The sequence below is a fragment of the Amphiura filiformis genome, chromosome 1, assembly GCF_039555335.1.
Source record: "Amphiura filiformis chromosome 1, Afil_fr2py, whole genome shotgun sequence".
Classification (NCBI taxonomy): Eukaryota; Metazoa; Echinodermata; class Ophiuroidea; order Amphilepidida; family Amphiuridae; genus Amphiura; species Amphiura filiformis.
The window spans coordinates 37,411,130-37,438,560 of NC_092628.1; the positions used below are offsets into that span (position 1 = coordinate 37,411,130).

General features: G+C 35.8%; 1 protein-coding gene across 1 annotated transcript; it reads left to right on the plus strand.

Annotated features, from left to right (window-relative positions):
- Positions 1-1,027: 1,027 nt before the first annotated feature.
- LOC140146538 (ubiquitin carboxyl-terminal hydrolase 12-like) lies at positions 1,028-26,688 on the plus strand. The gene is made up of 11 exons (XM_072168417.1): positions 1,028-1,102; positions 4,852-4,932; positions 8,964-9,177; positions 10,596-10,676; positions 11,320-11,477; positions 13,343-13,419; positions 15,591-15,674; positions 20,519-20,651; positions 22,385-22,449; positions 24,981-25,059; positions 25,941-26,688. Exons 1-11 carry the CDS (start codon positions 1,070-1,072, stop codon positions 26,046-26,048), a joined length of 1,113 nt encoding a protein of 370 aa, XP_072024518.1. The 5' UTR covers positions 1,028-1,069; the 3' UTR covers positions 26,049-26,688.
- The last annotated feature ends 743 nt before the right edge of the window (positions 26,689-27,431 follow it).

Sequence of the window (27,431 nt, forward strand, 5' to 3'; positions counted from 1 at the left end):
TTATTAATGATAATCATCATGATCATGTAATAAATTGATATCAAATGAAACATCCTATTTTTCTCATTAACATATTTCTGAAGATATGATCAAAAAACTGTTGAATTAGTTTAAAATATGGTATACCACATTTGAGACTAATTCGACAGTTTTTGATGATTTCTCGAAATATACCAATTTGGAACGCATTTAATTTCATCATGTTAATGAGAAAAAATATGAGCTCTCACCTGATACCAAAATCACTGAGCATTTTGATGGGGGTAAAGTGAAGGGATGAGCCCGGGGGCCGAGGATGAGGTTGTCAATCATCAGGTTACCCACCTTTAATTCATTTGAAGGTTAGTTTTGTGGGGTTCATTATCGAACCCCAACGGTTTTAGCTTGTATTAATATTATCTATTAACATAGGCCTACTTTTAAGCGATATTTTAAGCGTTTTTAAATTTCAAAATAATCCCATTCAATTACACGGCTGATAAAGGAAATTTACTGAATTTAGAGAATGCATGGCGTTCACCACCTGGTTTCCGCTATACTTTACGAATATTCCAGGGAATATTCATACTTTACACGTACGCCAACAGTTTAAAAAGACATAGGCTATTATTAGAACCAATTAATTAATAAAATATCCTTGTAAATATCTTAATCAAATATTATGATGATTACGATTTTACCTATAATTATCATAAGCCCAATTATGGATTAGGCCCAACTACGCATTTCTAAGTAGAACTTTCGAGTAGTTTTTGTCTATAAAACCCATAAAACCTAATTTTAGAAATAAAACCTAATCTAAAAACACTGGCTCAACCATGTCAACAACATGTTATTTTTCTTTATAAAAATTGCACTATATATATTCTTAGTTAAAATTTTGCAGAACTGGCATTTTTTACATATTTTTGAAACTTTTGTACCTAATATAATATGAATTAAATGGTTCATAAACTGTAAATATTTGAAGTAAATTTTTACAAAATTTGAATACTCATGTATGAGGATAAATTGGGTCAAAGGTCACAAATAGGATTTTGTCGAAGTGAGAAACTACATGTAATGTTGAATGACGTCTCTATTTTCATGGCTCAAAAACATGGTAAGGGTTGATCGATTTGGGAAAATGTAGATTAACTATAAGTTGTTTAATGTAATGTAGCTAAAGTATTAATTTAAACTGCAGTACCCATTTGCTTTGATGAATACACGAGTGCTTTCGTCGTAGTGTACGTACTAGTAGTTATTTTTTACTACTAGTACTACTGAAATTTTGTTTTCATCATGTCGAGTGAGCTGAGTCTAGACTCGCTGAGTCTCATGGACGCCGTTCCTATGTCCATCAGACTCGTATTTCCCATTTTGGATGTCAATGGGAAATACACACTTAACGCTTATACCGGTTAAAAACTTGGAAAAAATCTTTAAAATTTTATCAATGTATATAAAAGTGGTACCAACCGTATTGTGCTTGCTAATTTAAGACTCGGTTGAAACAAAATTAAGGATCGAAAGCATTTAAGTGTCCAAAAGGCAAAATTATCGTCAAAGTTCTGCCGAAATAGGCACCCTTGCGAAGGGTTCAGAATTCAATCGGGAACGAAAATATCCGATCTTTGCGATCAAAAACACAAAATTACAACTTTAAACATACTATTGGCAAAAGACATTATTACCAAACAATACAGAATAGAAAATTTGACATCTTTTTCTCAAAATATTGAAAAATTTGCTCACTAGACATCGAAAAAGTAGGCAATCCAATTCCCGTTCAAACGCGTGGGAAACTGAAAGTGCGATAATCGTGACTAGCTGAGTCAGTCATGTCACCGGCCCCCAAACTCAACACAAAAGTTTGGCAACCATGAAAGTTACCAAATCTTTTAAAGACCCCCTTTGCAATGATTTTTCATCAAATTTACCCCCCTTTTTCATGCAAAATCGAGGACAAACATTGGTCAAAAACAACCCCTTCAGGCTTTTTTGTGGTTTTCAATAGAATTTCCAACGCCCCTTTTCAATGACTAGAATTTCAAACACCCCTTTTCAGTGACAGTAAATATTGACATAAAATTACCGGATTTTCCCAAGTACCCCTTTTATCCAAATTTTGCGGACCGCCGGACAGTGTTAATTACATACCCCCTATTTTGCTGATTTCATGGTCAAATTTCGCGGACTGTCCAAACTAAATACCCCCTATTTTCCCAATTTTGCGGCCCTCGCTACTGGCAAAAAAATTACCCCTTTTCAGCGCTATTTGGTAACTCTCATGGTTGTCAATTTATGTGTTGAGTTGGGGGCCAGGATCATGTCACTTTTTGTCATTGACAGTCAATTCGCTGCAGCCTTGTGACAAGAGCATTGAAATCAATGAAATGATCAGGAAGTGTTACAAACTAAAATTTCTTCTGTGGTTTAGGTATGAGCTAGTGATCGGCGATATACCCTGTGTGGGCAAGTCATATTTCAGTATGACTTGCCCTGAACGTCCATATATGTTTGGAAGAGACGGATACATTGCATGAGAGCCTGCCAATTTAAGCTTCCTATAATATCAATTGCAAATAACATACGAAGTCACAAACTTACAAACTTCAATATGCACTTCAAATACAGCAGACCAGCTGTTAATTATTACCGATCCTGTAGAATAACTTACATAATCGTCCATTTCATGGAATCCCGTTGCTCAGAATTGCCCATTTCATTTTTATCTGTCAAATGCGCTGTGGATGTGCTCCATTAAATCACAGGTGTGAAACTGACTTTATACCACTCGCTCGCTTTCGCAGAAAAGCCAGCCTCGTGGCACTAGGGCATGACGTCATCGTGGACGTATGCAAAATTTCCGACGGGCGTCATATAACCCGTATTGTGATTGGTTGCAAAAGCCATTCTCTGAAATCGTAAGCCAATCAATGAACGCGACGGCCTTTTACGGTATTAATTAATGTGACTCGCCAGTAAAGTACGTCTAACCTGTCCTGATTGGTTTACAAAACTACTTTGATAATTGCTAAGCCAGTCAGCGTGCTCGATGCAACAACCTCGTAGAGGTTTTCGAGAGGCGAATTCACGTGGTGATCCAGCGATCGAGTACTATAAATTCAGGTTGACAACTGCTCTCGCGCGAGATCGCAGGTGCAATAACAATACATGGACACAGTCAGTGACATTTACACAATGGAATAATGAATTATTTATGACATGCATCGGCTGGATTTTACGATCGAGGTAAGGTTTTTGGCCTGTCCCTGTTTTCAGCATCAAAGATACTTGCGATGACCATTTTTTTGCAGACACTTTGATAACAGGTAACTTTTATAGGTCATAGGGTAGAAACTATAGTTGTACAATTTGTACGAAATATACATTTTGTTATAGGCCTAAAATGTTTACAAAAATATATTGGTCCGTAGGCCTACATTGTGCTTTAATTCAGTTGTTCGACGTATAGATCGGCGATAGCATGGCAAGGTCCAGTTGTACTAGTAACTACAAATTTCGTACGTTGTAGAAGGTGCCATAGGGTGTCTTCAGTGTTAATTGTTTTCATTATAAATGTCGCAAAATATTAATATTGGCAATAATTACCAACCTGTTTGACCTCTCCATATATATATATATATTCATGCATTGCTCACCTGTGTTTTCATATCAAATTTTGTGGTGAAAAATGATTTATGTGTAATTTGCAATCATTTTTGGAGCAACGATATCTTTGTACCGACGCCACGGCTAAGTGTGTATGTGAATGCACATTAAACACACACAAACACATACACAGTACCTGTTGGAACTCCCGGTCGGAGCCGGGAGTTTCAATTATTGAACTGGGCAAGGTCCCATACAATGATACATATACCTGTATGAGAGGCAAACGTTGGTTAACACATTTGCTAGTCAGCCAAATTTGCCTAGACCGGGGCCCAAACACAATACATAATTATTACAAGAAATTTAAAAGAACAGAATAGCAATTCCACATAGAAAAGCTGCTATCAGAAAAAGAAAAAATGGGATTATCTTATACATGTATAGAATAAGACGCTCTTTATGGCAACAGTTATTCCTACTTTACCCAAGGTTATAAGATAAGCCAAAGCTTATCGACATCCTTTTGAATAAGTTGACAAACTTGCATGTACATGTACATCAGATGGTTACCTAATAGGGGCAGCATAATAATTTAGAGATAATGGAATTCAGTACTTTGATGGAAAAACAGTTTATGTCCAAACTTCTTGGAGAAGACTGTCAGACTAATTAATGTCATTTTACAATTTTTACAATTTGAAAACTGTTGGAAACTTGGTATTGCAATTCACAAAATGGAATTTGCCTTTAAGGTGGTACTACACACCTTGCAATTCACAAAACGGAATTTGCCTTTAAGGTGGTACTACACCCCTTGATAAATTTGTGACTATTTTTGTATTTTCTCAAAAATTAACTACACACTGGACACTGGTAACGAAAGTTATGTATATTATAGGGGCAAGGAATCCAATTACTTCACTGAAATTTCGGTGATTCCAATTGAGTGAATCCAATTACTTCACTGAAATTTCAGTGATTCAAGACTTGTAAGTGGTACATTCTGGTGGTACCTCTTTTCTTATCATAAATAACATACCGGTTGTTTTTAGTCACTGAAATTCCAGTGTAGTAACTGGATTCCTTGCCCCTATAATATACACAACTTTTGTTGCCAGTGTGTTATTATTTTTGAGAAAAATGCAAAAATAGTCACAAATTTATCAAGGGGTATAGTACCACCGTAACTGAAAATGTTGGTTTCCTGTTATACGTGTATATCTGAAAATTCAATTTCTTCTAACCTTACAGGGGGCAAATGCATCGGCCCTGGAGAAGGAGATTGGAGCTGACCAGTTCCCTCCCAATGAACACTACTTTGGGCTTGTCAATGTAAGTACATCAATGCCATTGTCCATGATGAACCAGGTGTGAAGTTGCAATTTTCAATTTTTAGATTTTGAATTAGTTCTAATGAATACATAAACTAAGCTTTTTAAAAATGATGTATCACATGTGATTTTGCTTGGTAAATAGTCCAATCAAATAATCAATAATCACCTTGAAATTCCTGTGTCTCCTATTGAATTTTGTTGAGTTTATTAAGTCATATCTCTAAGGGGTTGTGCAATAATTATGTGTACCCCCTGGGTGGTGAATTCTCAAAGTGGTCTGCCAAAATCGCTTGCCCCCCCATGGCAGTGCCAAAAAATCTTTGCCCCCCCCTTTACACAATAAAATTTGGGAGAGCCACAATTTAAAACCTTAAATTGTCTTTTCACATAATGCACGCGTAGCGAGCAGGAAATTTTGCATATTTGAATGTGTTCCTAATGTTTTTCTACACCTTTTTAGGACGTAATATAGAAACGGTGCCCAAAATATTTGTGCCCAAAATTGCTTGCCCCCCTTTCGACCTGCCAAAATTGCTTGACTCCCCCCTTTTAACCTGGCAAAAAATGCTTGCCCCCCTTTTGGTCTGCCAAAAAATCTTTGCCCCCTATAATTCACCACCCCAGGGGTACACATAATTATTGCACCACCCCTAAATAGGTTCTTGTAACTTTACATGTATGGTTCGTGGTTGACCTTTGGTTGGATTTGAGGTGCATACATGTATGCTTGCTTCAGAATGTTATTTTTGAATATTAAATGAAAGTTCATACTTGTACTACTAGCTGCCACCCACGGGCATCTGCAGATATGTGATGATGTTAACCTTTCGTGCATTCACACACTCCACGCAAGAAGCATATATTAGAAAGGCTAGCATCGGGCGACGCACACCGTCGACGTCCTATACGATAAATATAAATTTGATACTCCGTTGGTGAGCGACGGGCGAGTGGTAGTGAGCGACAGGCGAGTGGTATTTCACTGAACGCAAGAAAAGGAGTTCTATCTGATATCGATCGCTTAGGTCGCTCAGTAGTCAACTACAAACTCATGCATTCAATTCGATTGAAATCGATTATTCTATTATTGACGAAGATAAAGAGCGTGATAGTGTGTCAATAATGTACATTGTATTGCACCTGGCTTTACCAGCATTCCTTTATAAAATAATTTTCTCAAAGAGTTGAATATTATCAAAATTTTTACCCAGGATTTCAAATTTTTACCCGCAAATTGCAGTTAAACATATCCACAGCAAAATACCGGTCCTCACTAATTAGTACATTTAATTTCCAGTTAGTACATTTAAACGAAACCTGTGATTTACGTGACAACAAATAAAATTTTCTTACAATAGAAATATCATTATGGAAGGCCGCAACCGCCACAACGTGGAGCTGCTACGCGTAGCTGACTTTTTGTTCCGTGGAGCCAAATTGACCAATCATGTTAGAGTTTTTCATTACTCGGAGGTAAAACTGACCAATCAAGTACGACTTACTCATTACGTGAAGCGAATTTAGTCATTAAGAATTTGCCAGACGAGCTTCACGTAGTTGCAAGATATCCTCGGTCACGATAGTTATGATTCAAAAAGTAATTTATGAAAAGTACGAACCGACTTATTATTAAGATGGACATGCACTCACAAGAAACTCATACAGTATTGTACACAACTATATAGCTAGGCAGAGTGGTGGTAAACCATGCACACAATTCAGGCTGATTTGTACATCTTGCGCAGCGTGGCCTGCGGAATTCGACCTTCAGCAAACCAGTTCGGATTTACTTTATATACTAGTAGTAGGCCATACATACTGTAGTTACGGTACTGCCCGTTTTCCTATACACAATACTCAGTGCGCTCACCATTGACGCGTGACCTAGTGTATGTTAGAAGTATTATGCCATTGCCTATATGACGTCACTGTGTAAAAAATAACCAGTCAATATTTAAAGTATTCTCTGAAATTCTAGAAAATATAGTTTTGTAACATTTCCTAAATTTTTAGCTAATTTAGGTGTTTGGAAATATTGGTACTTTTGTGTTTTAGGAAGGATATGTAAACGACAGATAACACCAAAAAATATGAACAAATTATTTCTAAACCGTGTTAAGTCTGCAAACCATTATGCTTCTCATTTTCAAGAACGCTGGTTAACAATAAGCAGACTATTGTCTCATTTCGTAAACAAAAGCCCAGACAGTATTGTTACCTTATGTTATTTATAATCATTCACCCAACTGAAACTATAATACCAGCTCATTGTTCATTGCACAGGTAAAACAGACACAAGTGCAGTGTGTATTTAACCAGAGAAGATCTGATGTAACATAGTTGAGCTGTTTTCATTGAGTGTTATCTTGGTTTAATAGCTTTTAATGGGGTTTAAGTCCTTCAAAGGTCGTGGTGAATTCTACTGTAGACATGACTGCATCATGATTATTTTAAAGTCAACAACATTCAACAATATGATCACCGTGATAGTATGACAGTATCAGTACCGTGGGTGTCAGTGATCCTGGCCTGACACAGTAGACAAACAAACAAACACGCCACACACATGGCACTTGCATGCAAGGTAACATTGACTATACACTAATCAAACAATGGTATTGATCCTGTACAACTGTTTGTGGTTTATTTACATTCGATTCATTTAAAATCCACATAGTAAACATTAATTTTGGCAAGAGTTTTCTCTCTGGAACGATGATGCATCAACTGGCTCCGCGTAATGAAAAGATCTAACATGATTGGTCAATTTAGCTCCGCGAAGCGAAAAGTAAGCTACGCGTAGCAGCTCCACGTTAATGGCGGTTACGACCAGCCATATACTGATCATGCGAAAATCGTAAAACATAGAATAGAAACAGTGTGGCGGCTCTCAAAATCTCAAATTGTATGCATAGCCTGAGTCGCATACGGCCTATCTCAAACAAAATAGCTCAAAATCACCATGCGTAGTTGTTGAAAAACGTGAGGATTTATCGTACTACCACGGCAATTTTTAACACGAAGATATAGGGATGTCGACGGTGTGCGACGTTGGTACAGATTCAAGTATGAATACAACATCATTCAAGTGTATAATATATGAAAGAATGAACAGTTTACCAACCCAAAGTGTTACTAAATAAACATGACAACAAATAAATACAAATCCCGACCGGCACACAGCCCAACTTGGAAAAAAAAAGTAAGGGAATGTATCAGCATGGGAATGAAACCCACGGCCTTCCGATCTCTAGACGGATGCCTATAGGCTACCAGCTCCCACTGATAAACGGTGGTTAAAATTGGGTCTAATGTAAGCAGTCGAGGTATACAATACACAAAAACAAATATTACGCAAGTACACAAGTGAAGGAGATCATTACTGATGCTTAATCGTTTCCCCAGTATAATATAAGTAAAGTAGGTAAACTAATGGGGATACGCATCCTTCACAAGAACAAATAAACACAATGGGGAACGATTGCTCGCTAGAAGAGGAAACTGAATATATTAAATAAGAAAGAATGAACAGTTTACCAACCCATAGTGTTACAATTAAACATGACAACAAAAAATACAAATCCCGACCAGCACACAACCCAACTTGAAAAAAAATAGGCGGTTCTCGAACCACGCGTTCCCCCTGGCTGGGCGATCAGTAAACTTGTACCTCAGATGACCCCTGAAGCCTTTAAAGCCTGAAGCCGCAACGAATAATCGAATATCCATGACATCATATTAAGCTTTAAAACTTTCTTTGAAAAAGAAAAGGTGGAGGGAAATCCCATTTTTTACAAAATGTTATGTAATCTAATACACTTATTCATTATTCATTATACGCCTCTTGTAAACTACAAGGCGTATCGTATCCAATCCGATCTGGTCCAATATCTACCGATCTGGATCGGATCGGTTCATCACTAATTTGGATCCCTTCCCTGTTGACCATTTAGCTTTATTTGAAGTCATTACATATCTAATATTTAATGTGACTATAAACTTACATGTACAATTTTGTTCTCTTGTCAGTTTGGCAACACATGTTATTGCAACTCAGTGTTGCAGGCCCTGTACTTTTGCAAACCATTCCGTGACAAAGTACTGGCCTACAAAGCCCAACCCAAGAAGAAGGAAACACTACTCACATGTCTAGCTGACTTGTTCAATAGTGTGGCAACGCAGAAGAAGAAAGTCGGAGTGATAGCGCCAAAGAAGTTCATTGCAAAACTTCGCAAGGAGAACGGTAAATTGATTTTGGTTTGTTTTTGCAAGACTTGGTTTAGTGTTATATTTATTTAGTTAATCAGGGATAAGTTAATTATGATTTAGATCAGTTTAAGGGATCTAAAATGAGCATTTATTGCGTTTCGACAGTATTTTTGTGGGACATGAGAGCACCTCAGACCTATCGAATTGCATTTTGAATACTGAAGCCTGTCTTTCTGATATCAAATAATTTTCATTTTTTGAAAATCACAATATAATACAAATTTTATGACAAATTATACAAATTTGATATTTTTCAATTTTTTGATATATAACAGTCCTCGAAGTAAATTATATAAATCTAATGACATATTCTTAAAGTGTATGTAGCAGGGAGGAAAAGCCGACGGTCAATTGCAAATTTTGACCTTTCATATTGAAGATATGGATTTTTTTCCCAAAAAGACCTAATTTTTTTTTTGGTGTTTTGGGAAAAAATCCATATCTTCAATAATTGAAAGGTCAAAATTTTCAATTGATCGTCGGCTTTTCATCCCACCTACATACACTTTAAGTATAAATCATCAGATTTATAAAGTTTACTTCAAGTACTGTTAAATATCAAAAATATCAATTTTTAATGATTTGTCATAAAATGTGTATTAAATTGCGAATTTCACAAAAATCAAAATTATTTGATATCAGAATGACATTCTTCGTATTCAGAATGCATTTCGATATGTCTGATGTGCTCTAATGTCCCACAATAAATACTGTCCAAACGTTCATACCCCATCCCTTAATGTAATTGTAGTTTAGTTGTGTGATGAAGATACAGTAGGGCATGAAATATACCATATCCTACACGTACATGTATGATATTTAAACAAAGAAGTCAGTCATTTTGATAAAGCTCCACCAACTGTCGTCTTGGGGGTAGAATTTTATTTCCTTGCGAGGATCTATTTTAATTCTGGTAACAACATTTTAAGAGAATCGTTAGATTCTTTCCCCCATTAAGTGTACTAGTATGGGCTCAAGAAATAGAATCTCTTTAGATTTACACAAATCAGTTGAGGAGAATCTCTCTGAGAATGAATTCTCATGAGCACCCTTCTTGATTCCACCTGAAACAATTATACTTTGATCAGCTTGTTATGCTTGTAATCAGTGGGGCCTTATAACATCAGCGGATTAATATCAATATATTTTGAGAATTGTTTTGTGACATCTCCCCAGAACATCACATATTATTAATGCAAGCCCAATATGTGGCCTTTCTTTCTTTAACAAACACAACACCAGACAGGTCAACTATAACACTCTTAACTTGGGTCTACTTTTCGGCCTGTAGTGGTAAAAGCCTAACAATTCCCGCCGATTACGAGCTGATCAAACTATATGTGTCTTTTCTCTTTGCTTCTTTTGTATTACTTTTATCTTTTTCTTTTGTAGAGGTGTTCGATAACTACATGCAACAGGATGCCCATGAGTTCCTCATATACTTATTAAATACCATTGCAGATTTATTACAAGGTAATTAATGGTCAATACTTCATAATGGTTTTTCCATTTTTTTCTTGTTACCGTATTCATTCCAATAAGCGCCTGGGCGCTTAACAAAGTCTTGGGTGGGCGCTTATTTTTTCCCTCGTTTACCTAATTTTTTCGTAAGGGGCATTTATTAGAGACAAATTTACGTGTGTTATAAATGGGTTCTGAGACGTTCTAATAGCTTTTCTGACGCAGGAAATGTCTTGCAAGTTTACGCAGGACTTGTAGTCCTGCAGCTATTTCACTGTATCGACATCTATCTGTCACTTCAACATTAATGGTACCCTTTAGCAAATTGAAAATACCCTGGGTGGGCGCTTATTGGGGCATGGGCGCTTATTGGAGCGAATACGTGTACATCACTCAGGTTTCTACTAGAAACCAAAATATGTTGAACTGGAATATTTATGAGAAATTCACATGAAACATGTATCAACTGTTTGTAAAGAAAATGGCACAAAGTATATATGAAAAATTGCCAAGATGTGTTCTTGTGGAAAACAAAGAAGAAAATAAAATTGAAATGTTTGCACCCATAATGCATATTTTGACCTGTAGCACATCTTATCCAGTCCTTTCAAGTCATGTATAATGTATTTTCATCTTTGTATATTCACTTGAGCAGCAGAAAGACATGCAGAGAAGCAAGCAGCCAAAGCCAAAGTTGGTACACCAAATGGTTCGCTGATGAATGATAACAATAATAAACCTGAACCCACCTGGATCCATGAAATATTCCAAGGCACACTCACAAATGAAACAAGGTGTCTGTGTTGTGAAGCGGTGAGTACACTCACAAATGAAACAAAGTGTCTGTGTTGTGAAGGGGGTGAGTACACTCACAAATGAAACAAGGTGTCTGTGTTGTGAAGGGTGAGTACACTCACAAATGAAACAAGGTGTCTGTGTTGTGAAGGGTGAGTACACTCACAAATGAAACAAGGTGTCTGTGTTGTGATGAGGTGAGTACACTCACAAATGAAACAAGGTGTCTGTGTTGTGAAGGGTGAGTACACTCACAAATGAAACAAGGTGTCTGTGTTGTGATGGGGTGAGTACACTCACAAATGAAACAAGGTGTCTGTGTTGTGAAGGGTGAGTACACTCACAAATGAAACAAGGTGTCTGTGTTGTGAAGGGGTGAGTACACTCACAAATGAAACAAGGTGTCTGTGTTGTGATGGGGTGAGTACACTCACAAATGAAACAAGGTGTCTGTGTTGTGAAGGGTGAGTACACTCACAAATGAAACAAGGTGTCTGTGTTGTGAAGGGGTGAGTACACTCACAAATGAAACAAGGCGTATGTGTTGTGAAGGGTGAGTACACTCACAAATGAAACAAGGTGTCTGTTGTGAAGCATGAGTACACTCAAAAATGAAACAAAGCGTATGTGTTGTGAAGGATGAGTACACTAACAAATGAAACAGCGTATGTGTTGTGAAGGGTGAGTACACTCACAAATGAAACAAAGTGTCTGTGTTGTGAAGGGGTGAGTACACTCACAAATTAAACAAGGTGTCTGTGTTGTGAAGGGGTGAGTACAACCACAAATGAAACAAAGCATATGTGTTGTGAAGGATGAGTACACTCAAAAATGAAACAAGGCGTATGTGTTGTGAAGGGTGAGTACACTCAAAAATGAAACAAGGTGTCTGTGTTGTGAAGGGGTGAGTACAATCACAAATGAAACAGCGTATGTGTTGTGAAGGGTGAGTACACTCACAAATGAAACAAGGTGTCTGTGTTGTGATGGGGTGAGTACACTCACAAATGAAACAAGGTGTCTGTGTTGTGATGGGGTGAGTACACTCACAAATGAAACAAGGTGTCGGTGTTGTGAAGGGTGAGTACATTCACAAATGAAACAAGGTGTCTAAGTTGTGAAGGGGTGAGTACACTCACAAATTAAACAAAGCGTATGTGTTGTGAAGGGGTGAGTACACTCACAAATGAAACAAGGTGTCTGTTGTGAAGGATGAGTACACTCACAAATGAAACAGCGTATGTGTTGTGAAGGGTGAGTACACTCACAAATGAAACAAGGTGTCTGTGTTGTGAAGGATGAGTACACTCACAAATGAAACAGCGTATGTGTTGTGAAGGGGTGAGTACACTCACAAATGAAACAAGGTGTCTGTGTTGTGAAGGGGTGAGTACACTCACAAATGAAACAAGGTGTCTGTGTTGTGATGGGGTGAGTACACTCACAAATGAAACAAGGTGTCTGTGTTGTGATGGGGTGAGTACATTCACAAATGAAACAAGGTGTCTGTGTTGTGAAGGGGTGAGTACACCCACAAATGAAACAAGGTGTCTGTGTTGTGAAGGGTGAGTACACTCACAAATGAAACAAAGCGTATGTGTTGTGACGGGGTGAGTACACTCACAAATGAAACAAGGTGTCTGTTGTGATGGGGTGAGTACATTCACAAATGAAACAAGGTGTCTGTGTTGTGAAGGGGTGAGTACACTCACAAATGAAACAAGGTGTCTGTGTTGTGAAGGGTGAGTACACTCACAAATGAAACAAAGCGTATGTGTTGTGAAGGGGTGAGTACACTCACAAATGAGTAAGGGGTGAGTACACTCACAAATGGACAAGGCATATTTTATTATGTAAAATGATATTACTATTTCTCTCTTCAGGTGAGCAGTAAAGATGAAGACTTCCTTGATCTTTCTGTAGACGTAGAACAGAACACATCTATTACACATTGTTTAAGGTATGTTGAATATGTTCTAAATTTCTGTGCAACAATATGATTGTCTACATGAGAGCACTTGTAAAAATGTAGTGTACAGTTTAACAATTGTTTTGTGAATATTATGTTCTGTTGTGGAAACACACAGAATCATCCATCATAAGTGAGTTACTGGTCCTTTGCTTTGATCTTGATTCTGTTAAGGGATCTAAAATGAGCGTTTATTGCGTTTCGACAGTATTTTTTGTGGGACATGAGAGCACCTCAGACCTATCGATTGCATTCTGAATACGAAGCATGTCTTTCTGATATCAAATAATTTTCATTTTTTGAAAATCACAATATAATACAAATTTTATGACAAATTATAAAAATTTGATATTTTTCAAATTTTTGATATATAACAGTCCTCGGTAAATTATATAAATCTAATGACATATTCTGAAAGTGTATGTAGCAGGGAGGAAAAGCCGACGGTCAATTGAAAATTTTGACCTTTCATATTGAAGATATGGATTTTTTCCCAAAAAAGACCTAATTTTTTTTTGTGTTTTGGGGAAAAAATCCATATCTTCAATACGAAAGGTCAAAATTTTCAATTGATCGTCGGCTTTTCATCCCACCTACATACACTTTAAGTATAAATCATCAGATTTATTAGGTTTACTTCAAGTACTGTTAAATATCAAAAATATCAATTTTTAATGATTTGCCATAAAATGTGTATTAAATTGCGAATTTCAAAAATCAAAATTATTTGATATCAGAATGACATTCTTCAGATTCAGAATGCAATTCGATATGTCTGATGTGCTCTAATGTCCCACAATAAATACTGTCCAAACGCTCATACCCCAGCCCTTAAGGTGTTGTGAAAGCACACAGAATCATCTGTCACAGGTAGGCTACTGACCCTGATCTTGATTTAGAAATATGGATTTAAAAGATGTTACTGATGGGAGCTTTAATGACCAGATATCACATAGTACCAATGTTATAATACTTTAGATAGTTGTTTGAGTGAATAGATTTATGTCCGCGTTCTTGCTGAAAGTGTTGGTATTGTATGATATATATATAAAGTGTTTTTTATAACTGGATTTCAATAATATGTGACGCTAACATACATGTTTGAAAGTATTGGGTGGAGTATTAGACACCATCAATACACTCCATATATTTTCTAGCCGCTTCAAAGATTGATTGCTATAATAGTGTATGAAATAATATCAGTAACTTCCTGCTTACTCATGAAATGCAAGAAAGTATCTATGGACTTGTGTCGTCCGACACAAGTCCAATCCATAGATATTTTCCTATATTTTTGGAGAATATCCAAGGATAACAATAATTGTATCCTTTAGTGAACTGGAATTTATATCTTTTGACTTCTTGGTCAACTTTGGTGAAGGATTTAAGTTTGATAATCATACTAAAAAGTCCAATGTTTCCGTTGCTTTTGATAACAGTGCAGCCATTGTGCAGGTGAAATACTTGTGCTTCTAAGAATACCATAACATATGTGACCTGCTGTGACGAAACCCGCCATAAGTCGCACTCAGTCATATCGAGATACAGCGAGTCAAAGTTGGGAAAGGGGTGAAAAACCTTGCGAATTTTGTTTTTCAGTTTTTATTATTTTTTGATTCCTTAATATGTTTATTTTAACCTACCATTGAAAATAAAATATTCTTTTATGTCTAAAGCACCCAAATCTAGCATTTTCTGAGCCAAACCAAGTCCTTTAAGATGTCATTTTACAACTTTAAAGCCATTTTTCTTGCATTTGTCTTTTCTTTTTGTGTCGCTTCCCCCCTTCCCATTGAAAGACCGTAGAATAAGGACCACATGTCCCAGAAACATAATTTTGGTATTAAATGAAAGCTGAAGACCTATGCTAAATGATGACATCAAAAACTCAATTTTTCAAAATTAGTGACTTATGTCAGGATTTGTGGGAACAGGTCACATATAATACATGCGTGTGAAGAATAAGCAGGTAATGCAGATTTTTATCCAAGTGGTGTTTGACCAATGAGATTGCAAAATAATATAACATCAATTTAGGTTTTAGCTTGTAGAGATGGTGATAGGTTCACTGCTGAGATAAAAATTAAGATATATTTCTATACATGGTATTGGTAAATGATGAAACATATTTGTAATCCATTTTGCTCCATCTATCTCTACAGAGGTTTTAGTAACACAGAGACATTGTGTCATGAATACAAGTACTATTGTGAAAACTGCTGCAGTAAACAAGAGGCACAGAAAAGGTGAGTAGAAATAAGAAATAAAGAAGAGATACAATCATTTGTCAGCAAATTTTTGACATATTTGTTCATAATACTATTACATTGTGTTTAATATTATGTACTACTGACATGTTGAAATAAATCAGCAAACTTTCCTGCATGTTGCTTTTGCATCACACATGTAGACATTTTATGGTTTGAGGGACTTGACGTGGCCAAGATCTTGATTCCCCAATTGATACTCCCAACCCAACTGCAGCCAAATTGGATATAAAATGACATATAAACTAATTTGAGTGTTTGTGAGTCCACAAATTGGAGAATCAAATGCTCACCTACCCTGCTTTGCACAAACCTAATTTTTGTACATAATAATAAAAGTATTCTAATGCTAACATGATCACACATATCTTAGCTAGCCACCTGTCCACCCGTCATTTTGGATGAGCAGTTGACAGATGCTTGTTTGTTTGTTTGTTTTATTTCTTCTTTAACCTGGGACACTCAATCAGTTGAAAATACAATTAATCATCTGTTCTTCCTTGAGGCCCAGGGATCAATACAACTTTTACATAATTACTCAAAAAGGTTTTTAAAATACTACATACATTCAAATACACAATATTAAAATTAAAATAATTAAAATTTAATTACAATGCTTACAAATATTTCAAATTATAATGTAACTTTACATCAACATGTATAAAAAATACCATTAATATTACATAGACCTAATGTATTATACTTATACATCAATAAAAAAAAACATTATAAGATAAAACAACCTATATACCAGCATAGCTAATAATTAATACCGGAACCAAACAATTTGATTGCACCAAATATCAAACTAAAAATTAATTTAATGTCAAAAATAAATAAATTCAATATCAAAACTGATTGCTCAAAAAGTGTGATAAAGCATGATAGCACAGAAAAAATAATCTTGTTTTACAAAAAATAAATTTAAAAAGTCAAAACATGAAACCAATTAAAGACTTACAATTTATGAATTATAAAATTATTGAGAGATGTATATTGTTTTGAAAGTTGCTGTGCTAATCGGGAGAGGCAATTTCAGTTTAGGATCTTAGCCCCTCTGAATAAGAATGAGCGTCTACCAGCTTCAGTTCTGGGTTTGAAATTTAATGCAATATTGCCATGGGCACTACCATGGTTAAGGTTTTAAAAATGTGCGTCCGTAATGACGCAAGTTTGCTGACGAGGTTGCAAAAACTTGCGTCCAGACAGATTTTGTGCGCCCATCTGAAATTCACGATTATGACGATACACACGCATTCTCGGGTCTACACCTCATCAAATGTTGATTGTTAAAAAAAAATAAAAGTGCATTTTCGCCGTGATATTCCATCTCCATTCGCTATGATAATTTTTCTCATTTCTGTGTCAGTTTTGGTCCGAAACGTGGTCAAAAACAGGTGCAAAAACATGAGCAAAGTCTGTCAATCTTGAGCAATTTTAGTTCGTACTTTCACTTCCGCGTTTCTATTTTTAAATTAACGTGTTGTTGATGCTACAAAAACTAAAACACGTGCTGCCACAAATAATACGAAAAAGGGTTATCATTTGGATTTTGTCTTTAAAATTGCTTTTATTCCTCGTAACAATAATACTAATAAAGGAAACCTAGATTATTTATGAGAAAATAAGCTTAAAATATTAAAAATTGAATATTGTCAGGTTGTGATAAATAATTAAATAAACACCGCACGTTAGCGGCACGTGCTTGATTGTAAACAAATCAATCGGGACTTCCCCAGGCCATGTGATCAAACAGCTGTACAGCGATCGTTCGGAAAGCATGCAAAAAGTGCACGATTTCCTGACGTTGCATTAACAAATATTGCAGAATTTACTTCAATTCTCAGCAGGTGGGTCAAAATTTTGGGGCTTTTATTATCTTAAAAATATAAAAGAATAAAATTTCTTATTTTTATCATCAATTAATGATAAAATTACGAAGTTTTGTCTGCGTTCACATCGAAGTGACATGGACACAAAATACTTGATTAGCCATGTGAATTTGCGTCCAAATTTGTAAAATACACGTCTGGACGCAATGACGCACACTAACAGGAAGCCTGCTACCACGTGTATTGTGACGATGACTGGTTTGCACAGAACAGAAGTAAAAATTGTTTGCATATACTTATAACAAAAAATACATTTATAAGTTAAAAGACATAGTCTTGTCTAAGGTTGCTGAGAGGCTTCCATTTAAGTTTTTCCCTGATTAAAGAAGACTATGTCCTGACTGGAACTTAAAGCAAAATGTATTTGAAGCTATCAGTTGGCTGTTGAAGCCTTGTTTAAAATGTTTGCAATGTCCAATTTGGATAAACAATGTGCTATTCCAATTGAAATCCATACACCCCTATGGAAGACATGACATTAATCTCAAATGGGTTAACATGAACGAGTAACCATTTGAAGTCTATACCTGCTGTGTGGGAGATTAAGGTTATGTTTTCCATCGGGGTGTATGGATATCAATTGGAATAGCCAATGGGATTCAAATAATGTGCAATTTCTAAGACACAGAATCAAACAGCCAGTAAATGAGCACATTGATTTTTTCAAATAAAATTTGGAACCGTAAGAAACCCTGAATAGCCCCGAACAGAAGCCCAGTTATTTAGCACATCAATCATCTACAGCAGGGTTCTCAATAGGCAGACCTGCAGGTCAGATCCGGCCCGCCGACAAATTGTGGTTGGTCCTTGAACAACTCTGAAATGTACAGTAAACAGAGGAAAATAAGGTGTATTGGCCATCAAACACATATCCATCTTTGAAATAATTTTGGCCCATGAGCAAATATATTGAGAACCATAGTGGTCAGTGCCGCCGACAAGGGGGTCTAAAATAAAGAAAACATACCTTAATGGCCCCATAAAAGCAAAGCAAAGAGACCACGGTGGGCCCTAACGTTCATTTTACTCCCGGGCCCGTAATGCTTCCTGGCGGAATTATGAATAAATGATATAGATCAGGTATATCATTATTCATAATTCCAGAAAAGTAAGCACAAATTGTGTATACCTGTTATTTTAATGTCAAAAAGAAAGTTCAGCAAACTATAACAAATATAGCAGGTATATCTCAAAATAACAAGTTGACTGTTAACATGTAATTTGGTTTCAGACACAGAATATGTCAATATTTTCCATCAAGTGGTTCCCATGGACACTGGTTAAATAACACAAATAATGTTTATTGTATTGTAATGATCCATTGACCCACATAGGTTAAAGTCCTAAAATGAATGGTTCCTTACCAATAGGCTTACGCCTACTTAATTTTGAACAATGAAAATGTACAATGGTAGTTTTATGGTTACTGTGGAATTTTGGTGGCAATCCAACAGGTCCCATGTGAGGTGGCAATTACTATTTTGTTTATGGTGGGTTTTTTTATTATTTAAAAGCTACAGAATTTAAAAAACACCAGAATATCCATTATTTTGGTAGCATCCATTTTGTTTTATGTTTTTTTTAAATATTTTAAAAAAGCTACAGAATTTAAAAAACACCATCATAGATAAAGTGTTGGTCTTTTCTTATAGATGGTCAAATTGGGGGGAAAAGCCAACTACTGCAAACATGGCAAATGTTAAAACTAAAATCAGTTTTATAAACACAAAATCTGACATGTACAATGTATCATAATGGTTGGACAAAAAAGTATTGCACACACACAGGAAAGAAGAACCACGCATCGCACCCTGGCATAATTTAACATGAAATTACAATGGAAGCATAACGTGCATAGGGAGGTAAACAAGAGAAAAAACTGGTTATCTCCCTATGCATGTTATGTTTCCATTGTAATTTCATGTTAAATTGTGACCCGCTCTGACGAAACCCGCCATAAGTCGCACTCAGCCATTTTGAGATATGGCAAGTCAAAGTTGGGAAAGGGGTGAAAAACCGTGCAGATTTCGCTTTTCAGTTTTTATTATTTTTGATTCATTAAGGGGTACTACACCCCTCGATAAATTTGTGTCTATTTTTGCATTTTTCTCAAAAACTAATAACACACTGGTAACAAAAGTTATGTATATTATACGGGCAAGGAATTCAATTACTACACTGGAATTTCAGTGACCCAAGACAAGCGGTTCGTTATTTATAATAAGAAATAAGGTACCGCTACGATGTACCTCATTTTCTATCATATATACTGAACCGCCTGTCTTGAGTCACTGAAATTTCAGTGTAGTAATTGGATTCCTTGCCCCATATTATATACATAACTTTTGTTACCAGTGTCTTATTATTTTAGGAGAAAAATTGAAAAATAATCACAAATTTACCACAGGGGTGTAGTACCCCCTTAATATGTTTACTTTAACCTACCCTTGAAAACAAAATATTCTTTTATGTTCAAAGCACCCAAATCTAGAATTTTTTGAGCCAAACCAAGTCCTTAACATGTCAATTTACAACATTGAAGCCATTTTTCTTGCATTTGCCTTTTTTTTAGGTGTTGCTTCCCCCCTTCTCGTTGAAAAACCGTAGAATGAGGACCACATGTCCCAGAAACATAATTTTGGTATCAAATGAAAGCTGGAGACCTATACTAAATGATGACATCAAAAACTCAATTTTCAAATTTAGTGACTTATGTCTGGTTTTGTGGGGTTGGTCACAATTGTGCTAGGGTGTGATGCATGGTTCTTCTTTCTCCTGTGTATTGATATATTAAGAAATACTTTTAAGCATCATTAATTTGATCTTGTGTGCAAGTTGGGAATGTTTGTATGTTCCAGGGTATGATGTGTAAGCCTCTTCCCTTGTTTGTATGCAGACACTTTGATTTTTTATCACCTTTCTCTGTTGCAGAATGCAAGTCAAGAAACTGCCTCAAATATTAGCATTACATCTCAAACGGTTCAAATACATGGAGCAGTTACATCGGTATACCAAATTATCTTACAGAGTTGTGTTTCCATTAGAGTTAAGACTTATGAATACGGTAAGTTGACTTAATGGGCTATTCCTCTTGAAATCCGTACACCCCCTATTTAAGACTTGACCTTAATATTCCACACAGGGAGTGTGCATTTCAAATGGGTGTGTTCCATAGAGTGTGTATTGTTTTCAAATGGAATAGCCCAATATGGAATGGGATCAAGCAAAGTGAACTGTTTATCACTAAAATCATGTTTATGCTCCAGTTTTTTTTTATATCGTTTTTAGCAATTCAAACAAATCATATCTCAAGGTATCCAGAAACCAAAATTCAATTCTTTAGAGTAAATTGTCACTATATTGTTGTCTGTTGATTGGCAAGAATGTGAAATAGGGGACTTGATTTTGAAAACTACTCATTGTGTTTGATTGCTTTACATATCGTACGTAGCCTGTGCTGAGATTTGGATAAGTCTATTGCATAAGGTCAAAATAGAAAAGATTGTTTGCTTGTCGTCCACCGAACAATCCTAATCTGGAAAAAAGTGGGTTTTTTTGTTTTACTGTACAAATGAATACCGACCCTAATTTTGGAAATTCCAGAAGAAGTTTATTTCTTTTTTTCAACATTTTTAACATCCTGAAAAGATTTTTTTACAGTTTTTCCTCACTTCTAAACTGTTTTAAAAACATTAATGAAGTGGTAAACAGTAGAGAAATATCCCAATTCACCTATTTGGGCTATTTATTAAGCTAATAAAAGGCACACAACCATGTTTTGGCTATGACCTTTAAAAAGCATTAAAAAAAATCTTGACTGACCGACCCAATTCTGGAAAACTTGTGGAGGACAAGCAAACTATTTTTTTGGGGGGGTCTAAGCCCTGCAGACAGGTGCATTAGACAAACATCAACCTTTAGCATGAGTCAACTGTCTAATTCCTGGAGCTACAAGTAGTATGCCTTTTTATCCCCCTGGCTTTAGCCATGGAGGGGGATATTGCGATAGTGTATTCCTTCTGTATGTATGTGGGTGTGTAGGGGGGTATGTGTATGTGTGTTCCATTTTGGTTAGGTTTTGCCTTCCGCCTATTTTCTCGGAGACTAGGGATCGCACAATTCTCAAACTTGGTGGGTGGGTGCATCTTGACCCGAGACAGAACTGGTTTGTATTGGTTAGTGGGTCAAGGTCACTGAGGTCATCCAGGGGTCATCTGAGGTCAATAGTAAATACTGTCGTATGGGCATGAAACTTGGTGGGTACAGTCAACATTTAAAGCCAAATTTTTTGAAGGTCATTTCGAGGTCACCAGGGGTCATCTGAGCTCAAATTAGTAAAAACTGTTGGATGGGCATGAAACTTGGTGGGTACAGTCTACATTTAGAGCCAAATTTTTGGAATATCATTTCGGGGTCACCAGGGGTCATCTGAGGTACAAGTTTACTGACCGCCCAGCCAGGGGGGTCGCGTGGTTCGAGAACCGCCTATTTTTTAACCTAATAATACATTACAAAGGAAAAAAATGTTGGAAATTACATGTATAAGATACATGTATAATGCATCCACCTCTCTAATGAAACAATCCAAGACAACTTGCACATATTGGAGGGAAAAAATCTCATACTTTTACCTAAAGTTATAGTGGCTGTGTGAAATTTAATATCTACGTCATTGACTTAACTGTACTGTACCCATGAAGATAGCATAAATTTAAATTAATTTATTTTATTTCCAGCTGTGTTTGAAAGTAGTACCACTTTATTTGTCAGTATTTTTGATCATATTTTCTTTGGCAGTCTGATGATGCAACATGTCCTGATAAACTCTATGATTTGGTGTCTGTAGTTATTCATTGTGGAAGGTAAGAACAGGCTGGCGACAGCTCGTTATAAAAGTAATTCAAGTATGGAAGCCGCCATTACCCTGCCATCGCGTAGAGCCTGGAACACTACCGCGATTTCTACCGCTATATCGCGTCCGTGCTCTGCGTTCAAGTCATGAAAAATCGCGGCTTGCTGCATCCACGGTTAGACTTTTTCAAGTCTGCTACAGTGCATTTTTTTCAAATGTTGAACAGGTTTTTGAATACTTTTAATTATATTTTTAGCGCATCCATGAACTTAATTTATCAAATGCATTAAATCAACCAACAATCCCGCTATCCGGCCAAGATTTATACAAGAAAAATACTGTTTCAATCACGAAAATTAACCTAAATTTCGCGCATACACGTAAGACTTGGCGATAGTCTATTCAGATATTGTTGTCAAGCTCGAGGTGATTGACCCTAATGATTGACAGTTGGGAACGCGTACTGCTATGCGCGATGCTGAACGCGTAGTCGTGGTAGCCGGGTTCTAAAGTGGGTGCTAAAACCTCAAATGGCGACCTCCATGCGTGTACCGGGGGTGCTAAAGTGGAACCAAAACAACAGCGGGAATCGTGTGTTAAATCGACATAGAAAAGAACAGGAGGGATCAGCGAAATTTACTGTCAGCCCTCTGGTAAGAACATTTCATTTAGGGATTCAATCATGTTTCACCGTTGTTCATCACCGATGCGTCCACGTTGCCTGCGTGGTTTACTTCATGAGGGCAGCTTTAGCTGCCCGAGCCCTTTCAACAACGAAAACAAGCTAAATATCGTCTAATTCTCATGGTGCCTCCATTCGGAATATCCGTTTGTTATTGCCACTCAACCTTAATCTCGGTGGTTTCTATGTTGATAGCCTATCAGCAATAAAACAAAAGAATGAAATGGTAATGTTTAGCTGCTACTTAAATAACATTAAAAAAGTGATTACGCATAAGTTCCAGTCATGACAAATTTTACGCTACTCACGCCAGTAATGCATATCTTTATTGTATCCGTGCATTCGCATATACGCTACTGGAAAAGTGTGGATACATCACGGATTAACAACGCTTGGCTCCTGTACAAAGGAATAGGAAGAGTTGTTGAAAGGTGTATTTTACCTGTGCATAAATGAGTACATACATAGTTATTGATCAATCAATAAAATCTACCATTCAGTCAATCAATCAATCATTCAGTCAATCAACCAATCATTCAGTCAGTCAATCAATCAACCAATCAATCATTCACAAATTTGCTCTTGTAATATTGTTATCAGTGACTGTTTACATGATTGTAATGATATTATTATAACAGTAAATATTATGACATGTGTATTTTGCATTCATATTCATGTGAGTGTAAGGCATTCATTATATCTTTGTCAGTGCAAGGCGTTTATTATGTCTTTGTCAGTTCCAGGCTTTCATTGTGTCTTTGTGTTGGGGTTTTTGTGACGCACAGGTTTGAATATGTCATTTACTGTAAGTTAGAGATCATGCAATGTTACTCTGGAATCAAGAAACTGAATGTGTATTTGCCCATAGCCTGTCTAACATGCACTCAATGCCATTGATTAACATATTTCATGAGACTAAGTTCTAATACAACACAATTATGCCTGTACAATTTCTTGCTGGTAGGTAAGGTGCAGCATCACAGCCATAAATTTGCTGTACCATATACCATATTTGGTGAAGCGGAAATGATTCTGATATATCTTAATGGCAGGGGAATAATTGTTGAAATGTGCTGGTACATAGGTGTAGCACATGTTAAATTGCAGACATTTATTTGTCCTATTTAGTGCCTGTGCACTTAGTGAAATTTTTCATGGAAAACATTGTTGTAATTCTGATATATCCTGATGGCAGCATAATAACTTTTGAAGTGTGCTGGTACTTAGGTGTAGTGCATGTTAAATCGCCAACATTGTCCTATATATTTTGTGCCTGAGCACTTATTGAATATTTTTCATGGAAAATGTTGTAATTTAGGATATTAGAAGTAGGAACAGTAGTATCCATACTTTGATCAGCTCATAATTGGGGGGAATTGTTAGGCTGTTACCACTACGCCGAAAAGTTGACCCACGTTAATAGTGATATAGTTGACTTGTCGTGTCTCTATTGTGTGAGTTAAATAAAAGTAGATCGTATCAAAATAGAGATTTTAGCATCCGAAGAAAGCTGATATTTTGCTCATAATTTCAGTGACAATTTTAGGCCTAAAATGTGTTCTGTTTAGATGTTATGAATGAAAAAGTGATAGCCTCATGGTGGTAAACCACACTGATCTATGTGCCATAGTGAAACATGTGTTTGCTTCTAATATCAAAACCACTAGTGCAATTTCGGAATCACAATATTTTGGTACCAACCTCAATGTGAGGTACAAAATGCCTCAATCTGACCATCAACCTTTAACAGGTGTAAGAAAGTCAACATGTGCCCTTATAAAGGAAATAGTGTTATGATTAGGTTGAACAGTAAACAAGTGATTACTCACTGAAAGTTCATTTTGTTTTGCATTTTTCAGTGGTCCAAACAGAGGTCATTATATCACAATAGTAAAAAGTCATGGTTTCTGGTTACTATTTGATGATGACTTAGTAGAGGTAAGTAATATTATTTCTATTCCTAGAATTTATAGATTTCATATTTTCCCTATATTTTTGAACTCTTCCTATATTTTCCTATATTTTTACAAAATGTCATATAATTCCTCTATTTTTTCCGAATTTAGGAAATTACATGTTTTCTTTTCACTTGCACTAGTGAATTTAATACTCTGCATGCTAGCCATAGGCTTCAACATAAGAAGTCCCAAGTTTTGAGATATTTTCTCAAAATACCAAGAGCTATCTCAAGAACCACTGAACCAATACTAGGCTTGTTTGTACCTATTTTAATGCATTTTTCATGCTGATTCCAAATATGGTCATGAAAATTCACATTTCTGACATTTTTGACTTAAAAAAAAAAATTGAAACTTGTCGTGTGCAGTCGACACCCGCGTGAAGAGAGTTAATATGTAAAATTTAAAAAAATCATAGTGCAAAGTTGTCATAAATTATCAGCAGATCAGGCATTACCAGCTTGTATTATTTGCCCAGTATATTCTTTAGCTACATCACACCAGTTAACCAGTCAAAATGATGCTCAAATTAAAGTACATCTTTGGGACTTTTCCCTCTTAACAAAAGTTACTGGTGTTTGATACCCACTGTATTTGACTTCCGCTGTTCCATATTTTCATTCAAAATGTTCCTATATTTTTGAAGCTCTGTATAGTGATCTCACTGTATATTTAGGTTGATAGGGTCAGATGCTCGTGGGCTTCTCAATCAAGACGTTGACTTTGCAATAGAGAATCTGAAAATAACAACTAAGCATAATGCAATATGAGAAACTTGATAAGAAAGTTCAATGACCATTTCAATTGTTGATGTTTGAATTGTGATGTCTTTTTATCTCCCTCTCTCCTCTATTATCTCAGAAAATTGATGTTTCCAACATAGAGGAATTCTATGGGTTAGCAACAGAAGTGCAGAAGACATCAGATTCAGGCTACATCCTCTTCTATCAAGCCAGGGACTTACCATAGTCTTTGATTAGCGTAAAAAAACAAGTTTGTTTCCTGTATTTTTTTAATCTTTAAATTTATGGTAACATATGCCTCAAATTGCAAATATTAATGTCAAATCAATAAGTAGGTTAGGTATGAAAATTGTAAGTTTTAGGAAAATCATAGATTGATTTTCATAGGATTTATTGATTTCATATTGCTTTCATTATACAAGGAAAAATCTTTTGAAAACAAATTAATTTTTATGCTTGAGAATATAACTTTCTGCTTTTCTCAAATCAAATAACAAAATGTGTTAAAATTGCTCCAAAATGAAATACTAAGGCATGCAGGAAACAAACTTTTTTTAGACTTATATGCATTTTTATTCTGTAGAGTCTAAGAAACTTTGCAATCAGTTCTCATAGAAATCAACTTATTGATGATAATTCACAAGTCCCATTCATGTTGGTAGCTTCCACTGATTGTGACCCAACATGAGTAAGTGAGGCTTAAGTTGGGAGCGGACGTGATCATGAAATTAAAATTACAATACTCGGCATTAATGAAAAATAAAGAACAATTTGATACTGAACCATAATTTTAGTGCATTTTAAAATTTTTGGGCATTTAAATTGAGTTTTCATTTTAATTGCAAGTCAACCAAAAAACAACAAACTTTAAGGGATCTAAAATGAGCGTTTATTGCGTGATCGACAGTATTTTTGTGGGACATGAGAGCACCTCAGACCTATCGAATTGCATTCTGAATACGAAGCATGTCTTTCTGATATCAAATAATTTTCATTTTTGAAAATCACAATATAATAAAATTTTATGACAAATTATAAAATTTGATATTTTGCAAATTTTGATATAATACAGTCCTCGGTAAATTATATAAATCTAATGACATATTCTTAAAGTGTATGTAGCAGGAGGAAAAGCCGACGGTCAATTGAAAATTTTGACCTTTCATATTGAAGATATGGATTTTTTTCCCAAAAAGACCTTCAATACGAAAGGTCAAAATTTTCAATTGATCGTCGGCTTTTCATCCCACCTACATACACATTAAGTATAAATCATCAGATTTATAAAGTTTACTTCAAGTACTGTTAAATATCAAAATATCAATTTTAATGATTTGCCATAAAATGTGTATTAAATTGCGAATTTCAAAAATCAAAATTATTTGATATCAGAATGACATTCTTCGTATTCAGAATGCAATTCGATATGTCTGATGTGCTCTAATGTCCCACAATAAATACTGTCCAAACGCTCATACCCCAGCCCTTAAGAGCCACCTCTACAATGCAAAATCCTTTATACGTCGTATATTCTCAAAAAGCCAAATTGCCATTTGGTTAGAGAAGGTATAAAGGGTTCCTTGAGCATATTTTGCAGATGATATAATTC

Bases quoted from the DNA above. Each gene is read 5' to 3' on its own strand.
- LOC140146538 (XM_072168417.1), top strand. From the start codon at position 1,070: ATGACGTCTCTATTTTCATGGCTCAAAAACATG. The intron at 9,178-10,595 runs GTAAATTGATTT...TTTCTTTTGTAG, and splicing joins AAAACTTCGCAAGGAGAACG to AGGTGTTCGATAACTACATG. The intron at 15,675-20,518 runs GTGAGTAGAAAT...TCTCTGTTGCAG, and splicing joins AAACAAGAGGCACAGAAAAG to AATGCAAGTCAAGAAACTGC.